The sequence below is a fragment of the Macaca fascicularis genome, chromosome 19, assembly GCF_037993035.2.
Source record: "Macaca fascicularis isolate 582-1 chromosome 19, T2T-MFA8v1.1".
NCBI lineage: Eukaryota > Metazoa > Chordata > Mammalia > Primates > Cercopithecidae > Macaca > Macaca fascicularis.
The window spans coordinates 4,120,684-4,138,144 of record NC_088393.1 but is presented as its reverse complement, the minus strand read 5'-3'; the positions used below and the strand labels follow the sequence as shown (position 1 = coordinate 4,138,144).

Here is a 17,461-nt window from a genome sequence, read left to right as displayed (position 1 = left end):
GTGAACCCAGGAGGCGGAGGTTGCAGTGAGCTGAGATCGCACCACTGCACTCCAGCCTGGGCAACAGAGTGAGACTCCATCTCAAAAAAAAAAAAAATAGCCAGGCACAGTGGCGCACACCTGTAGTCCCAGCTACTTGAGCAGCTAAGGTGGGAGGATTGCTTGAGCCCAGCTGGTCCAGGCTGTAGTGAGCTAGGATGGTGTCACTGCACTCCAGCCTAGGCAGCAGAGTGAGACTGTTTCTAAGACAAACAAGCCAGGAGCGGTGGCTCATGCCTGTAATCCCAGCACTTTGGGAGGCCGAGGTAGGTGGATCACCTGAGATCAGGAGTTGAAGACCAACCTGGCGAACGTGGAGAAACCCTGTCTCTACTAAAAATACAAAAATTAGCCGGGCGTGGTGGCGCGTGCCTGTAATCCCAGCTACTTGGGAGACTGAGGCAGGTGAATCACTTGAACCCAGGAGGCGGAGGTTGCAGTGAGCTGAGATCGCGCCACTGCACTCCAGCCTGGGTGACGGAGTGAGACGCCGTCTCAAAATAAATAAATGAATGAAAACAAAACAAAACAAACAAAATCCCCCAAACATCCCATGGGACTGTAGAACCCTCCGGGGTCTCCCATGGGCTGAGCACCTCAGAGCCCAGAAGCTGGCAGCTCAGAGTAGTGGGTTCCAACCCAGCTCCCTGGTCGCCTCTGGGCAGGCCCCTTAACCTCTCTGAGCCTCAGTCTGCTCCTCTGTAAAACGAGTGGTGCCAAGCAAATGATTCCTAAATAAAAGACAAGGACAGGGCTGTGCCCTCCACCCTTCACCGCCACGATGCCCCCAGACTCACCCAGCGTGATGGGCTTGCTGTCCTCCTGGTCAGAGCCCATCCCTGCCCGGGGACTGCCGCTCTGCTCTGCATCTGCAAAGAGAGGGAAGAAACATTGGTGACGTCACAAAGACCCCACCCCAGGAACAGATGAGGTGTTGGCACTGGTGCCCCAGTCCTGGGCTGGGCCAGTGCTGTGGAGACAGATAGTGGCCCCGAAACACGCCCAGGCCCCGGGGTCTCTGCTTGGGCCCTTCCCTTGGCTGCTGCCCTAGAGGGTCACGGACATCTGGCTAGGCACCCTGCAGACACCAGCTAGGCCCCTGTGAGCGCCAGTGTACCTGTATGCTGGGGTAAGCCCTCCGCTTCTGAAGGGGTGGCTCAGTCATGGGTAAGAACTTAGACACCAGGAGTCTTAACAGACCGACGTTCAAATCCCCGCCCTGCTGCTTTCTTGCTGTGTGACCCTGAGCAAGTCACTTGCCCTCTCTGAGCCTCATCTGTAAAATGAAGTTCAGGCCAGGCATAGTGGCTCACGCCTGTATTCCCAGCACTTTGGGAGGCCAAGGGAGGCAGATCACCTGAGGTCAGGGTCAGGAGTTTGAGACCAGACTGGCCAACATGGTGAAACCCCATCTCTACTAAAAGTGCAAAAACTAGCCAGGTGTGGTGACACGGACCTGTAATCCCAGCTACTCGGGAGGCTGAGGCAGGAGAATCGCTTTAACCTCGGAGGCGGAGGTTGCAGTGAGCCAAGATTGCACCACTGCACTCCAGTCTGGGCGACTGGAGTTGGAGGCCAGCCTGGGCAACATAGCAAGACCCCATCTCAGAAAATAAAATTAAACAAACAAACAAACAAAAAACCAAAACGGGCCGGGCGCGGTGGCTCAAGCCTGTAATCCCAGCACTTTGGGAGGCCGAGACGGGCGGATCACGAGGTCAGGAGTTCGAGACCATCCTGGCTAACACGGTGAAACCCCGTCTCTACTAAAAAATACAAAAAACTAGCCGGGCGAGGTGGTGGGCGCCTGTAGTCCCGGCTACTCGGGAGGCTGAGGCAGGAAATGGCGTAAAAACCCGGGAGGCGGAGCTTGCAGTGAGCTGAGATCCGGCCACTGCACTCCACCCTGGGTGACATAGCGAGACTCTGTCTCAAAAAAAAAAAAACAAAAAACAAAAAACAAACCAAAACGGCCAGGCACAGTGGCTCACACCTGTAATCCCAGCACTTTGGAAGGCCAAGGCAGGAAAATCACTTGAGGTCAGGAGTTGAAGACCAGCCTGGCCAACATGGCGAAACCCCGTCTTTACTAAAAATACAAAACTTAGCCGGGCGTGGTGGCACGGTCCTGTAATCCCAGCTACTGGGGAGGCTGAGTCAGGAGAATCACATGAACCCGGGAAGCAGAGGTTGCAGCAAGCGGAGATCATGCCGCTGCACTCCAGTCTGGGCGACAAGAGCAAGGCTCCATCTCAAAATAAATAAATAAATAAATAAATAAACAAACAAATAAGTAAATAAAATAAAATGAGGTTCAGTCATTCAGCCCCGCCTCAGCCCTATGCGGGAGGCCTACCACTGTGCCCATTTTACAGACGGGGAAACTGAGGACCAGAGAGGTGAGTCCTGGAGACGTCAGTCCCTCAGCCTCAGCCTCTGCCCCTGTAGTCCCAGGGACCCGACTGTTCGTCCTGGGTTGCCATTCAGAGACCTCAGAGAGAGGAGGCTGAGGGGTGGTCTCTGTGATGGCGACGCCCCCACCGCTCGCCCGGCTTGGGTGCTCCCTCTGCCCCGGCGCCTGGCCCTCCATCTTATCTAAAAATAATCAGGTTCCTTGGCAGACGCGCAGGCAGACAGACGCTGAGCTCAGCGTTATCAGCTCTGGCAGCCTGGATGCAGGACGAGTCACATCCGCCCCCTCTGGAACCCTGACCCCTCCATGGAGGGCTGAAGCTGGGGGGCAGGTGGACAAGCCCAGCCAGGCAGACCCCCTTCCCCAGTCCCACCCATGGATCGCCCAGGTCAAAGACAAAGGTGGCAGGAACCAACATCAAAGGCCGCAGGAAGAGAGTCATGCTCCTCCGGCCCACCAGCCAGACCCCAAGGCCAGGATGCAATTGCTGTGTGACCTCAGGCAAGTTGCCTAACTGTCCTGAGCCTGTTTCTCATTTTCCACATGGCACAAACATTGCCCAGGCCTTATCAGAGCTGGGAGGTAGTGAGGAGAGCATACTCCTGAAGCACTTGAGGGCATGTGGAGACTTCAATCATGAGAGTCCGCCCTGTTACTACTTTCTTCTATTTCTTTTATTTTTTTGTATTTTTTTTGAGACAGGCTCTCACACTGTCTCCCACGCTGGAGTGCAGTGGTGCGATCGCAGCTCGCTATAACCTCTGCCTCCCTGGTTCGATTGATTTTCCTGCCTCAGCCTCCAGAGTAGCTGGGATTACAGGCGCTTGCCATCACGCCTGGCTAATGTTTGTATTTTTAGTAGAGACGGGGTTTCACCACGTTGGTCAGGCTGGTCTTGAACTCCTGACCTCAAGTGATCCACCTGCCTCGGCCTCCCAAAGTGCTGGGATTACAAGCGTGAGCCACCGTGCCTGGCTGTATCCGCTTCACAGACAAGGAAAGCTACGGGTCAGAACCATCAGCAGTGTTCTCCCTCCCAGGCCCCGCGATGGGCTTTTTCACCAGGGTTATTTTATCCAGTTTTGTGCTGGGATCAGACACCTGAGCCAAGTACTGTCTCTGAGAGTCCCCGGGTCTCTGCGTTCCTGAGCAAGTTACTTTCCTTTCAAGGCCTGAGTTTCCTCATCTGCAAAATGAGATGATGATTAAGCCAGGGGTAGTGGCACAGTGGCTTACGCCTGTAATCTCTGCACTTTGGGAGGCCGAAGCGGGAGGATCGCTTGAGGCCAGGAGTTCGAGACCAGCCAGGGCAACATAGTGAGACCCCGTTTTTACAAAAAATACAAAAAAAAAAAAAAAAAATAGGCCAGGCATGGTGGCTCACTCCTGTAATCCCAGCACTTTGGGAGGACAAGGCGGGCAGATCACATTGAGCTCAGGAGTTCGAGACCAGCCTGACCGACATGGTGAAACCCTGTCTCTACTAAAAATACAAAATTAGCCGGGCATGGTGGTGCATGCCTGTAATCCCAGCTACTTGGGAGGCTGAGGCAGGAGAATTGCTTGAACCTGGGAGGTGGAGGTTGTGGTGAGCTGAGATCGCACCATTATTGCACTCAGTCTGGGCAACAAGAGCAAAACTCCATCTTATAAAAAAAGAAAAAGAAAAAGAAAAAAATTAGCTGGGCGTGGTGGCAGATGCCTGTAGTCCCAGCTACTCAGGAGGATCACTTGAGCCTGGGAGGTCGAGGGTGCAGTGAGCTGTGATCATGCCACTGCACTCCAGCCTGAGTGACAGAGCAAGACCTTCTTTTAAAAAAATAAATCGGCCGGGCGCGGTGGCTCACGCCTGTAATCCCAGCACTTTGAGAGGCCGAGGCGAGCAGATCACGAGGTCAGGAGATCAAGACCATCCTGGCTAACACGGTGAAACCCCGTCTCTACTAAAAATACAAAAAATTAGCCGGGCGTGGTGGCGGGCACCTGTAGTCCCAGCTACTCGGGAGGCTGAGGCAGGAGAATGGTATGAATCCAGGAGGCGGAGCTTGCAGTGAGCCGAGATCGCACCACTGCACTCCAGCCTGGGTGACAGAGCGAGACTCTGTCTCAAAAATAAATAAATAAATAAATGAAAGAAAATAAATGAAGACCACTCTCAGGGTTGCCGTGGGAATGATCAAAGCAATGATACTTCCTGGCACACAGAGCCTCTGGAGTTAGCTTGGCACTGTGCTAACGGCTTTGCACACATTGTGTGTCCAGCACCCACTGATTGCCACGACCAAAGGTGCCATAAACAGCACAGGAGCAAGGCCCGGTGCCTCAGTTTCCTCATCAGGAAACAGAGGAACAGATGAGAGAAGCCCTTCCTCCAGTTAGGCTGCCCCAGCCGTGGCCAACTGGGCCAGACAGCAGCCGAGGGGAGTGTGCCCAGCTCGGCCCCGAGCCCTGCAGCCGATCCCAGGCTGGGGCAGCCAGCGGCCCCTCGGAGCTGGCCAGTTCCATCTGGACTGCCTCAAGGCTGGGCACCGGTGGCCATGATGTTGGGAAGGGCCCAGCCTGGGCAGCCGGCCGTCTGGGCTCCAGGCTGTGGGCACAGGACCCTCTTCTGGAACCAAAGCCCACATGGACTCAGCAGGCTGCAGTGTCCAGCTGGCGTCCGGATGTTTCCCTGGGAAGCAAGAATGTTTCTTGGGCACCTACTAAGTGCCAGGCCCCCACGGTGGCTCCCAGCATGAGCTTGCAATTTGGACAGCCAGGCAGTGGGGTCTCAGATGCATCCACGCCTCACTCTTCTCATCTGTGAAATGGACACAGCTATAGCACCCTCTCTTGGAAGCTATTTATGAGGGACAAGATGGTAATGAATGAAACATTGGCCAGGCGCAGTGGCTCACGCCCGTATTCCCAGCACTATGGGAGGCCAACGTGCGTGGCTCAAGAGGTCAGGAGTTCGAGACCATCCTGGCCAACGTGGTGAAACCTCACCTCTACTAAAAATAAAAAAATTAGTTGGGGCCGGGCGCAGTGGCTCACGCCTATAATTCCAGCACTTTGGGAGGCCGAGGCGGGTGGATCATGAGGTCAGGAGATCGAGACCATCCTGGCTAACACAATGAAACCCCGTCTCTACTAAAAATACAAAAAAAATTAGCTGGGCGTGGTGGCGGGCGCCTGTAGTCCCAGTTGCTGGGGAGGCTGAGGCAGGAGAATGGCGTGAACCCGGGAGGCGGAGCTTGCAGTGAGCTGAGATTGCGCCACTGCACTCCAGCCTGGGCGACAGAGTGAGACTCTGTCTCCGAAAAAAAAAAAAAAAAATTAGTTGGGTGTGGTGGTGCATGCCTATAGTCCCAGCTACTCAGGAAGCTTAGGCAGGAGAATCACTTGAACTCAGGAGGTGGAAGTTGCAGTGAGCCGAGATCGGACCAACTGCACTCTAGTCTGGGTGACAGAATGAGACTCCATCTCAAAAAAAAAAAAGAGGCGGGGCGCGGTGGCTCAAGCCTGTAATCCCAGCACTTTGGGAGGCCGAGACGGGTGGATCACGAGGTCAGGAGATCGAGACCATCCTGGCTAACCCGGTGAAACCCTGTCTCTACTAAAAAATACAAAAAACTAGCCGGGCAAGGTGGCGGGCGCCTGTAGTCCCAGCTACTCGGGAGGCTGAGGCAGGAGAATGGCGTGAACCCGGGAGGTGGAGCTTGCAGTGAGCTGAGATCCGGCCACCGCACTCCAGCCTGGGCGACAGAGCCAGACTCCGTCTCAAAAAAAAAAAAAAAAAAAAAAAAAAAAAAAAAGAGGAAAAAAAAAAGGTGATGAATGAATTATTAATAAAACTCCCAGAACCATGGTTGCCATAGTCAGCGTTTCACCAGGCAGAGAGTGGCTTCACTACTATAGCTATTTGATTAATAGCACTGTTGTTACTGTCTTCCATGGTGTTATTTTGTATCTGTTGTTGGTTGTTTTTTTTTTTTTTTTTTTTTGAGATGGAATCTCGCTCTTGTTCTCCCATTGCCCAGGCTGGAGTGCAGTGGCACGATCCAGCTCACTGCAATCTCCGCCTTGCAGGTTCAAGCAATTCTCCTGCCTCAGCCTCCCGAGTAGCTGGGATTACAGGCGCCCGCCACCACGCCCACACGCCCAGCTAATTTTTGTTGTATTTTTAGTAGAGATGGGATTTCACCATGTTAGCCAGGATGATCTCTTTTTCTTCTTTGTTTTTGAGACAGGATCTTGCTCTGTCACCCAGGCTAGAGTGCAGCGGCACAATCACAGCTAACTGCAGTCTTAAACTGCTGAGACCAAGCCATCCTCCTATCTGAGCTTCCCGAGTAGCTGGGCCCCCAGGTGCACGCCACCACATCTGGCTAATTTTTGTATTATTTGTAGATACGGGTTTTTCGTGATGTTGCCCTGGCTGGTCTGGAATTCCTGGGCTCAAGCGATCCACTGGCTTTGGTCTCTCAAAGTGCTAGGATTACAGGTGTGAGCTACCACGTCCCGCCTCTTTTCTTGCCTTATTGGTCTGGCAGAACTTCCAGTACAATGTTCAATAGAAATGGTTAGAGTGGTGTCCTTACCTTGTTCCCGATCACAGGAGAAAACATCCAGTCTCTCACCACTAAGTAATGGGGTTAGCTGTGGGGTTTTGTAGCTCCCTTTCTTGGGTTAAGGAAGTTTTCTTCTTTTCCTACAGTCCTAGGAATTTATGTGTTTTTAAATTTAATTTTTTCTTGCGGGGGGGGGGGGGGAACGGAGTCTTGCTCTGTTGCCCAGGCTGGAGTGTAATGGCACGATCTCAGCTCACTGCAACCTCTGCCTCTCGGGTTCAACCAAATCTCCTGCCTCACCCTCTTGAGTAGCTGGGACTACAGGCTCCCACCATCACACCTGGCTAATTTCTGTATTTTTAGTAGAGACGAGATTTTGCCACGTTGGCCAGGCTGGTCTTGAATTCCCAACCTCAGGTGATCCTCCTGCCTTGGCCTCCCAAAGTGCTGGGATTACAGGCGTGAGCCACTGTGCCCAGCTGGCCGTCTCATTTTAAATCATCTCTAAAACCTGGGAATATTTCCCAACCACCTGCTGACCGTTATTCCATCATTTGGCTCCTGAAAACTCCCCATGTTCTAGAGCCCTCGGTATGAGAGTCACAGCCACATGTGACTTTTTACATTTAAGTCAGCTACACTGAAATAAAATTAGGCGGGGCGTAGTGGCACATGCCTGTATTCCCAGTGCTTTGAAAGGCCGAGGCAGGAGGATCACTTGAGCCCAGGAGTTCCAGACCAGCCTGGGCACCATGGCGAGACCCCATCTCTACAAAAATACAAAAGTTAGCTGGCTGTAGTGGCATCCCTGTAGCTCCAGCCACTCGGGGAGCTGAGGTGGGAGGATTGCTTAAGCCTGGGAGGTGGAGGTTGCAGTGAGCTATGATGGAGCCACCGCACTCCAGCTTGGGTGACAGAGCAAGACTATGTCTCAAAAAAAAAAAAAAAAAAAAAAAAGAAAGAAAATTAAATTTTAAGTTGCTCAGTTGCACAAATCACATTTCAAGCACCAAAGACCCACATGTGGCTGCTGGTGGTGACCAAGTTGGACAGCACAGAATATTTTGCCATCAGCAAGGAACATTCTAGCGCACTGTGTTGCCCTGGCTGCTTCCATGAAAAGAAAAGAGGGGCCGGGTGCGGTGGCTCACGCCTGTACTCCCAGCACTTTGGGAGGCCGAGGCTGGTGGATCACGAGGTCAGGAGATCGAGACCATCCTGGCTAACACGGTGAAACCCCGTCTCTACGAAAAATACAAAAAATTAGCCGGGCAAGGTGGCGGGCGCCTGTAGTCTCAGCTACTGGGGAGGCTGAGGCAGGAGAATGGCGTGAACCCGGGAGGCGGAGTTTGCAGTGAGCCAAGATCGAGCCACTGCACTCCAGCCTGGGTGACCAAGCAAGACTCCATCTCAAAAAACAAAACAAAACAAAACAAAAACAAAAAAGAAAAGAAAAGAAAAAGAGGCACAGATAATTCCTCCTCCTCCTCCACCTACTTAGTAGACACCCAGCCTTAAAATGGACCTTCTTTCGATCTGAGCAGATGTGCATAAGTGCATAATGTCTCAGGCTGGCTAACTTCCAAGGCCCCAAGATTCCCCAGACCCCAGTGGGCAGCTTCCATCTGCTGAATTTTTATTGTGCTGAAATAGCACTTCCTGGCCCCATCTGATTAAATCTGCTCAATTTGTGAGGTTGGTCAACCAAGGCCCAGTGCACAGAGCGTATTTCCCAAAGCTGGTGTCAGATGCAGAGTAAAGTTGCCTAACTCAGAAGTTCTGTTGTTGTTTTGTTTTGAGACAGGGGTCTTACTATGTTGCCCAGGCCGGTCTCTCAAGTGACCCTCCTGCCTAGGCCTCCAAAAGCACTGGGATTACAGGTGTGAGCCACCACGTCTGGCCAGAATTTTGTGTTTTTAAAAAAATGTAGGCTGGGCACGGTGGCTCACACCTGTAATCCCAGCACTTTGTGAGGCCAAGGAGGGTGGATCACCTGAGGTCAGGAGTTCGAGACCAGCCTGACCAACATGGAGAAACCCTGTCTCTACTAAAAATACAAAATTAGCCGGGCGTGGTGGCACATGCCTGTAATCCCAGCTACTCGGGAGGCTGAGGCAGGAAAATCACTTCAACCCAGAAGGCGGAGGTTGCAGTGAACCGAGATCACACCACTGTACTCCAGCCTGGGCAACAAGAGTGAAACTCCATCTCAATAATAATAATAATAATAATAATGTACAGACATATATAGTTATAGTATAGAAGAGAACATATACAGTATATTTTATATATACATATTTAATATTATAAGTATATTTTATATACCTATATGGCATATTTTACATATCTACATGCCATATAGGTACGTTTTATATACCTATCTATATGGCAAATAGGTATACTTTATATACCTATATATAATATATAATATATACTTAATGCCATTAAAATTTCACAGGGGAGTGATTAGGGAAACAATATTTAAAAGGGCTCTTTAGAGGGAGGCAATTATGGTCTTGATTTTTTTTTTTTTTTGAGACAGGGCCTCACTCTGTGGCCCAGGATGGAGTACAGTGGCGTCATCATAGCTCACTGCAGGCTCGACCTCCTGGGCTCAAGCGATTCTCTCGCCTTCGCTTCCCAAGTAGCTGGGACTACAGGCTTGTGGCACTACATCCGGCTAATTTTTTAAAACCATTTTTTTGTAGAGATGAGGTCTCACTATGTTGCCCAGGCTGAACTCAAATTCCAGAGCTGAAGTGATCCTCCTGCCTCAGCCACCCAAAGGACTGGGATTACAGGCGTGAGCCACCTTGCCTGGCCAGGGAAGACAATAATGGGGGAGAAAAAAAGGGTTCTGAAACACTATAGTGGACAAGACCCTTCCACCCAACCCTATACCCGCACCAGGTATACAGTAGGCACTCAATAAATGCACAGGCCTGAATAACTTCTCCCAGAGCCTCCATCAAAGATTGCCGTCTAGGGAGAGCATTTACTAGAAGACAGCAGGGCTTCCTCGGCTCCAAACCCCTGTAACGAGGAGGCTTAAATACAAGTTTGCAAGGGCCAGGGGGCTGCAGGGGTGTAGGCTGGGAGGCAACCAGATCTGGGTTCCCATCGTCCTCTGCTGCCCCTCTTGCTGTGTGGTCTCAGACAAACCCCTGCCCATCTCTGGGCTTCAGAGGTCAATGGGTGAAATGGGGCATGGGGTGAGGGGAGTAGAGGCAGACCCGATCTGTGCAGAAGAAAACGGGATTGAGTCGAGAAAGAACCAAGCACTCGGCGGGGCGCGGTGGCTCACACCTGTAATCCCAGCACTTTGGGAGGCTGAGGCAGGTGGATCACTTGAGGTCAGGAGTTCAAAACCAGCCTGGACAATAGGGTGAAACCCCGTCTCTACTAAAAGTACCAAAAAAAAAAAAAATTTAGCTGGGTGTGCTGCCATGCGCCCATAGTCCCAGCTACTCGGGAGGCTGAGGCAGGAGAATTGTTTGAACCTGGGAGCTGGAGGCTGCAGTGAGCCAAGATCGCACCACTGCACTCCAGCCTAAAGAACCAAGGATTTGGCGGGGTGTAATGGCTCACACCTGTAATCCCAGCACTTTGGGAGGCAGAGGCGGGTGGATCACATGAGGTCAGGAGTTCCAGACCAGCCTGGCCAACATGGAGAAACCCCATCTCTACTAAAAATACAAAAATTAGCTGGGCATGGTGGCGGGCACCTGTAGTCCCAGCTACTTGGGAGGTTGAGGCAGGAGAATCGCTTGAACCCAGGAGACGGAGGTTACAGTGAGCTGAGATCGCGCCACTGCCCTCCAGCCTCGCACTCCACAGAGCGAGACTCTGTCTCAAAAAACACAAAAACAAAAACAAAAAAACAAAAAACAAAAAACCAAGCACTTTCTCCCCAGCATGAGAGTTGGGGTTGGTAGCATTTTAGATTCTCAGTGCAGGGTTTTGGAATCAGTCTGTGGGTACTGACATTAGTGGGAAAACTAGAAGATTTTTATTTATTTATTTTATTTTATTTTATTTTATTTTATTTTCTGTTTGAAACGCAGCCTCGCTCTGTCTCCTAGACTGGAGTGCAGTGGCGCGATCTCGGCTCACTGCAACCTCCGCCTCCCGGGTTCAAGTGACTCTCCTCCCTCAGCCTCCCGAGTAGCTGGGACTACAGGTGCCCGCTACCACGGCTGCCTACTTTCTGTATTTTTACTAGAGACAGGGTTTTGCCATGTTGGTCAGGCTCGTCTCGAACTCCTGACCTCGTGGTCCGCCCGCCTCGGTCTCCCAAAGTGCTGGGATTACAAGCGTGAGCCACGGCGCCCGGCCTGTCTTTTCCATTTTTAAAGGGTTGTAAACAAAAGAAAAAATATGCAACAGAGACCGCGTGTCACCTGCCTAAAAGCCTAAAATGTTTACAGTGTCACTGGCCCTTTACTAAAAGAGTTGGCGGGCTTCCGGCTGTGTGGCCTTGGACAAGTACTTCCACATCTCTGAGGCTGGATTTCTTCATCTGTACATTGGAGCTGCACTATATTGCCATTAGTTCTCTCCTTTGATCACTCAGCAAACGGATTGCAGAGAGCTACCCGGATGCCAGACGCCCGAGGGACACAGCGGTGACACAGGACAAGAATCCCTCCCCTCGAGGCACTGATGTTCTAATGGGAACACGACAGGAAATGAACAAGTCAGCAAATAAATCAAGAGGGTCATTTCAGATCGTCGAAGTGCTAGGGAGGTTGGGAGGCCAAGGCGGGAGGATCACCTGAGGCCGGGAGTTTGAGACCAGCCTGGTCAACATAGCGAAACCCTGTCTCTACTAAAAATACAAAAATTAGCCAGGCGTGGTGGTGCATGCCTGTAACCCCAGCTACTCCGGAGGCTGAGATGGGAGAATTGCTTGAACCCGGGGGATGGTTTCAGTGAGCCGAGATTGCGCCATTGTACTCCAGCCTGGGCGACAGAACAAGACTCCGTCTCAAACAACAACAACAAATTAATGCACAGTGAGTAATTCCTTTGACTATGTTGGGCTGCAAATGTTGCCTCCATTGCCTCGCAAATCTTCGTTAACTCCTCTGCAGCAGACACGTCCCCATATGGGGACGGTAATCGCCAGCCGGGGAAACTGAGGCACAAAGTGAGACAGCAATGGCATCAAATTCACAGAACACCAGCTGGTGGGTCTAGAGCCAATAAGCGGGCACCCCGGGGTCTCACAGTTGAGCCCTTGCTGTAATTTTGATTCTGTGACACCTCGCAAATCCTTTTAGGAGGGATCTCGGTTCCCCTCACTCCAGGACTCCTTCTTGTTGGCGGTTTGGGATGGTTCCTGGTGTTTGAATCCCATTCTCTGGCCGGTTAGATAAAGCCCCAAGGCCAGGCGCAGTGGCTCATGCCTGTAATCCCAGCACTTTGGGAGGCCGAGGTGAGTGGATCACCTGAGGTCAGGAGTTCAAGACCAGCCTGGCTAACACGGTGAAACCCCATCTCTACTAAAAATACAAAAATTAGCCAGGCGTGGTGGCACGCCTGTAATCCCAGCTACTCGGAAGGCTGAGGTAGGAGAATCATTTGAAACTGGAAGGCAGAGACTGCAGTGAGCCCCAGGCTGGGACCTTCCGGCCCCTGTGTCCACTGTCAAAGGTCCCTTCTGCCATCCACGTGGCTAACTGTGATACTGGGGACAGCTGGGACAGAACAAATCCTTCAAAGCTTCCTCCTCTGTGCTTTATTCCAGCAGAACCCCCGGCCCCTCCTCCTCAGCTACTGCACAGGTCAGAGAAATTTCAGAGCACCCCCACCTGGGGCCACTGAGGTGTGAGTCGGGGTGTGGACCGAGAGAATAGCACTGATAATAATTACAACAACATCTGTGTGTAGAGATGGTTTAATGAGTTCTAGATGTCAGGCTCTGCCCTAGGTATTGTTTAATGCCTTATAACCATCCTTGGCTGGGGCTGACAATCTCCAGGATACCCAGAGAGGGTAAGAAAATTACCCAACATCACACAGAGAGGGATGTGGAGGCACCAACCCAGTTTTGTCCACACTTCTCTTTAAAACATCTGAACAGGCTGGACACAGTGGCTCACACCTGTCCCTGCATTTTGAGATGCCGAGGCGGGAGGATTGCTTGGGGTCAGGAATTCAGCCTGGGCAACATAAGGAGACGCCCTCTCTACCAAAAATAAAAATAAAATTAGCTGGGCATGGTGGCATGTGCCTATAGTTGCAGCTACTTGGGAGGCTGAGGTGGGGAATCACTTGAACCCAGGAGTCTGCAGTGAGCTGAGATCACACCACTGCACTCCAGCCTGGGCAACAGAGCAAGACCCCGTCTCTACAAAAATGTAAAAATTAGCCTGGCGTGGTGGCCTGTGCCTGCAGTCCCAGCTACTCTGGGGGCTGAGGAGGGTGGATCGTCTGAGCCCAGGAACTCGAAGCTGCAGTGAGCTACGATCGTACCACTGCATTCCTGCCTGGGTGACAGACTGAGACCCTGTCTTAAGAAAACAAAAACAGGCCGGGCGCAGTGGCTCATGCCTGTAATCCCAGCACTTTGGGAGGCCAAGGCAGGCGGATCACAAGGTCAGGAGATCGAGACCATCCTGGCTAACATGGTGAAACCCCGCCTCTACCAAAAACACAAAAAATTAGCCAGGCGTGGTCGCAGGCGCCTGTAGTCCCAGCTACTCGGGAGGCTGAGGCAGGAGAATGGCATGAACCCGGGAGGCGGAGGTTGCAGTGAGTCGAGATCGCACCACTGCACTCCAGCCTGGGTGACAGATAGAGACTCCGTCTCAAGAAAAAAAAAAAAAAAGAAAACAAAAACAAAACATACAAATGAACATCTTTTCAAATTTTATACGATGTCGATTGCAAGCTTTCAAATGTTTGCGGTTTGTGTGTGTTCTCCTGGCCTGGTAGACACCCTCTCAAATTTGTTGCCTTCTGCAGTTGAGCTCAGTCCAGACGTTCAATTTGGCACCTGGTGCTGGTCAATATACATTCATGATTGCACAAGCAAACACGGACACCGGAGAAACTAAAGCCAGGCCGAGGACCTGGTGAATCAAGTCACTGGGGGTTTCCTATGGGTGTGCCGCTAGACGTCAGCAGACTTTACCCAAACCTGGGGTTCGCAGGTCAAAAAGGTTCAGCATCGCTGAGTTTTCAGGACAACGCAGGACTTTTCCGAGCCTTTAAAATGCACTGGAGGGCCGGGAGTGGTGGCTCACGCCTGTAATCCCCAGAGGTCAAGGAGGCAGATCACTGGAGGTCAGGAGTTTGAGACCAGCCTGACCAACATGGTGAAACCTGGTCTCTACTAAAAATACAAAAATTGGCCGGGCGCGGTGGCTCAAGCCTGTAATCCCAGCACTTTGGGAGGCTGAGATGGGTGGATCACGAGTTCAGGAGATCGAGACCATCCTGGCTAACACGGTGAAACCCCGTCTCTACTAAAATACAAAAAAAATTAGCCGGGCGAGGTGGCGGGCGCCTGTACTCCCAGCTACTCGGGAGGCTGAGGCAGGAGAATGGCGTGAACCCGGGAGGCGGGGCTTGCAGTGAGCTGAGATCCGGCCACTGCACTCCAGCCTGGGCAACAGAGCTAGACTCCGTCTCAAAAAAAAAAAAAAAAAAAATACAAAAATTAGCCGAGCATGCTGGTGGGTGTCTGTAGTCTCAGCTACTCGGGAGGATGAGGCAGAAGAATCGCTTGAATTTGGGAGACAGAGGTTGCAGTGAGCTGAGATCGTACCACTGCACTCCAGCTTGGGCGACAGAGCAAGACTCTGTCTCAAATAATAATAATAATAATAAATAAAAAAGAATAATAAAAAAGCACTGGAGGGCTGGGCGTGGCGGCACACAACTGTAATTCCTGCACTTTGGGAGGTCGAGGCAGGAGGATTACTTGAGCTCAGGAGTTTGAGATAAGCCTGGGCAACACAGGAGACCCCATCTTTACTTTAAAAAAAAAAAAAGTTAGCTGGGTGTGGTGGTGCACACCTGTTAGTCTCAGCTACTCAAGAGGCTGAGACAGGAGGATTGCTTGAGCCCAGGAGGTCGAGGCTGCAGTGGGTGAGCTATGATTGTGCCACTGCACTCCAGCCCGGGCAGCAGAGTAAGACCTTATCTCAAAAAAAAAAAAAAAAAAAAAGCACTGGGGTTTTTAAAGAAGAGGTGGCAAGTCTCAGACTTGTGTGATTTCAAAGTATCTCATGGAAACGAGGGCTGCACCCTGAAACCTGAGTTCGATGGAGTTCCAGCCCCAGCACAAATCTGGCCATGTGGCCCTGGACCAGTCACCTCCTCTGCCAGAGCCTTGGTTTTCCCCATCTATAAAGTGGGCGTTTCCAATCGCTGCCTTACCTTACAGTTCTGTGGCTATGCTCAGAGGAGCTTCCGGAGGGGAAGGGGATAGCTATAGGTTTTGTGTTAACGTCTGTTTTGATGATAGCATTTTGCCAAGCTCCAGGAGTTAAATGACCATTGCCGCCCTCTGCCCATAGCCCTCCATGGCTCCCACCTTCTTTGTGGGGAAAATCCCATCTTCTCCCCGTGGCCCACAAGGCACTGCATGGCCCGATCGGTCCCCTTCCTGCCCTCCCCTCCTTCCTCTCTCCCCTTCCTCACTCTGCTCCAGTCAGGAGGGCCTCCTCACTGTTCCTCCAACATACCAGGCGTGGTCCTGCCTCAGGGCCTTTGCACAGGCTGTGCCTCTGCCTGGAACACTGTTCCCTCAGCTATCTACGTGGCTCATTCTCTCCCCTCATTCAGGACTTTCCTCAAACATCTCCTCCGAGAGACACAAATGGCTCTTTCAGCACCATTTAGCATGGATAACCACACACATGCTAGTGTAAGAGAGGCCCTGGTTCTGCAAGGCAAATTGTATTTCTTTTTTTACTTTTTATGTATTTATTTATTTTGAGACAGAGTCTCACTCTCTTGCCCAGGATGGAGTCCAGTGATGTGATCTCGGCTCACTGCAACCTCTGACTGCCAGGTTCAAGCGATTCTCCTGACTCGGCCTCCCAAGCAGTGGAGATTACAGGTGCCCGCCACACCTGGCTAATTTTGGTATTTTCAGGAGAGATGGGATTTTGCCATGTTGCCCAGGCTGGTCTCGAACTCCTGAGCTCAAAGTGATCCACCTGCCTCGGCCTCCCTAAGTGCTGGGATTACAGGCATGAGCCACACTGCCTGGCTGCCTTTAAAAAACAAAACAAAACAAAAACAGAGATGCAGCCAGGCGCGGTGGCTCATGCCTGTAATCCCAGCACCTTGGGCGGCCAAGGCAGGTAGATCACAAGGTCAGGAGATCGAGACCATCCTGGCTAACACGGTGAAACCCCATCTCTACTAAAAATACAAAAAAATAGCCAGACGTGATGGTGGTCGCCTGTAGTCCCAGCTACTCGGGAGGCTGAGGCAGGAGAATGGCGTGAACCCGGGAGGTGGAGCTTGCAGTGAGCCGAGATCGCACCACTGCACTCCAGCCTGGGCGACAGAGCGAGACTCCGTCTCAAAAAAAATAAAAAATAAAAATAAAAAATTAGAGATGCAATCTTGCTATGTTGCCCAGGCTGGTCTCAAACTCCTGGGCTCAAGCAATCCTCCCACCTCTGCCTCCCACATTGGAGGAACCACAGGTGTGAGCCACCGCACCCAGCCAGCAAATTGTATTTCTAATGACACCCTCCTTTGGCCGAGAGCCAGTTCTCTTGACTTCCCAGTCCGTGGGGTGTCAAGGACAGCCAGGAATGTCACTGCACCCTGTAGCCTTTGCTCAAGCAAACACACGAGGCACAACAACAGCCATGCACGCTGGATGGCACTGACGGTGCGGACAAACTGTTCTCTCCTGTCTGTGGCCACGAGCCCAAATTCGGTCCGTCCTAGCTCATGACAAAGGCATGGCCGTGGGCTCCGGCCCCACCCTTCCCGCTCGGGAGCACCCACCCCCTTTGCGAGGGACAACTCCTTGCATCCGGTGGCTGAAGCTTCCGCCGTTGGTGACTAGGAGGCCGGCACTCACAAAGCAGGTGTTTACTGACCACCTACTACTCGCCAGGCCTTGGGGGGATGGCAGAGAAGGAAGTGAGGAGGGAGAAGGGCAGAACCAGCACACAGAGGAAGCCTCAGATCATTTCACACGGTTCTAGGTTCTATGGAGGCGATGAAGCCGGCCGAAGGCGGAATGGCTTTGGGGGCGGCGTTGGAGGGAGGACTCAGGCAGAACCTCTCCGAGGATGTGACGGTGGCTCTCCAGCAGGAGAAGGAGCCCGGCGGTGTGGAGAGCTGGGGTGAAATCGTTCCAGGCAGATTCGGTGACAAGGGCAAGGTCCACGGGGCAGGAATGAAGATGGATGTGGGAGGGGCAGCGACAGACCCCAGGCTGCAGCGTGGTGGGCAAAGGAAAGAGGAAGGGATGGGG

At 52.1% G+C, this 17,461-nt stretch overlaps 1 protein-coding gene across 8 annotated transcripts in view; it reads right to left on the bottom strand.

The window, feature by feature from the left end:
- Positions 1-17,461, bottom strand: part of NFIC (nuclear factor I C) — a 114,433-nt gene that overhangs the window by 46,062 nt on the left and 50,910 nt on the right. For all 8 annotated transcript variants that reach the window (XM_045380594.3, XM_065534473.2, XM_065534474.2 and 5 more), the window contains exon 3: positions 837-908. In XM_045380594.3, coding sequence (XP_045236529.1) covers positions 837-908 — 72 coding nt within the window. The remainder of the gene's footprint in view (positions 1-836; positions 909-17,461) is intronic.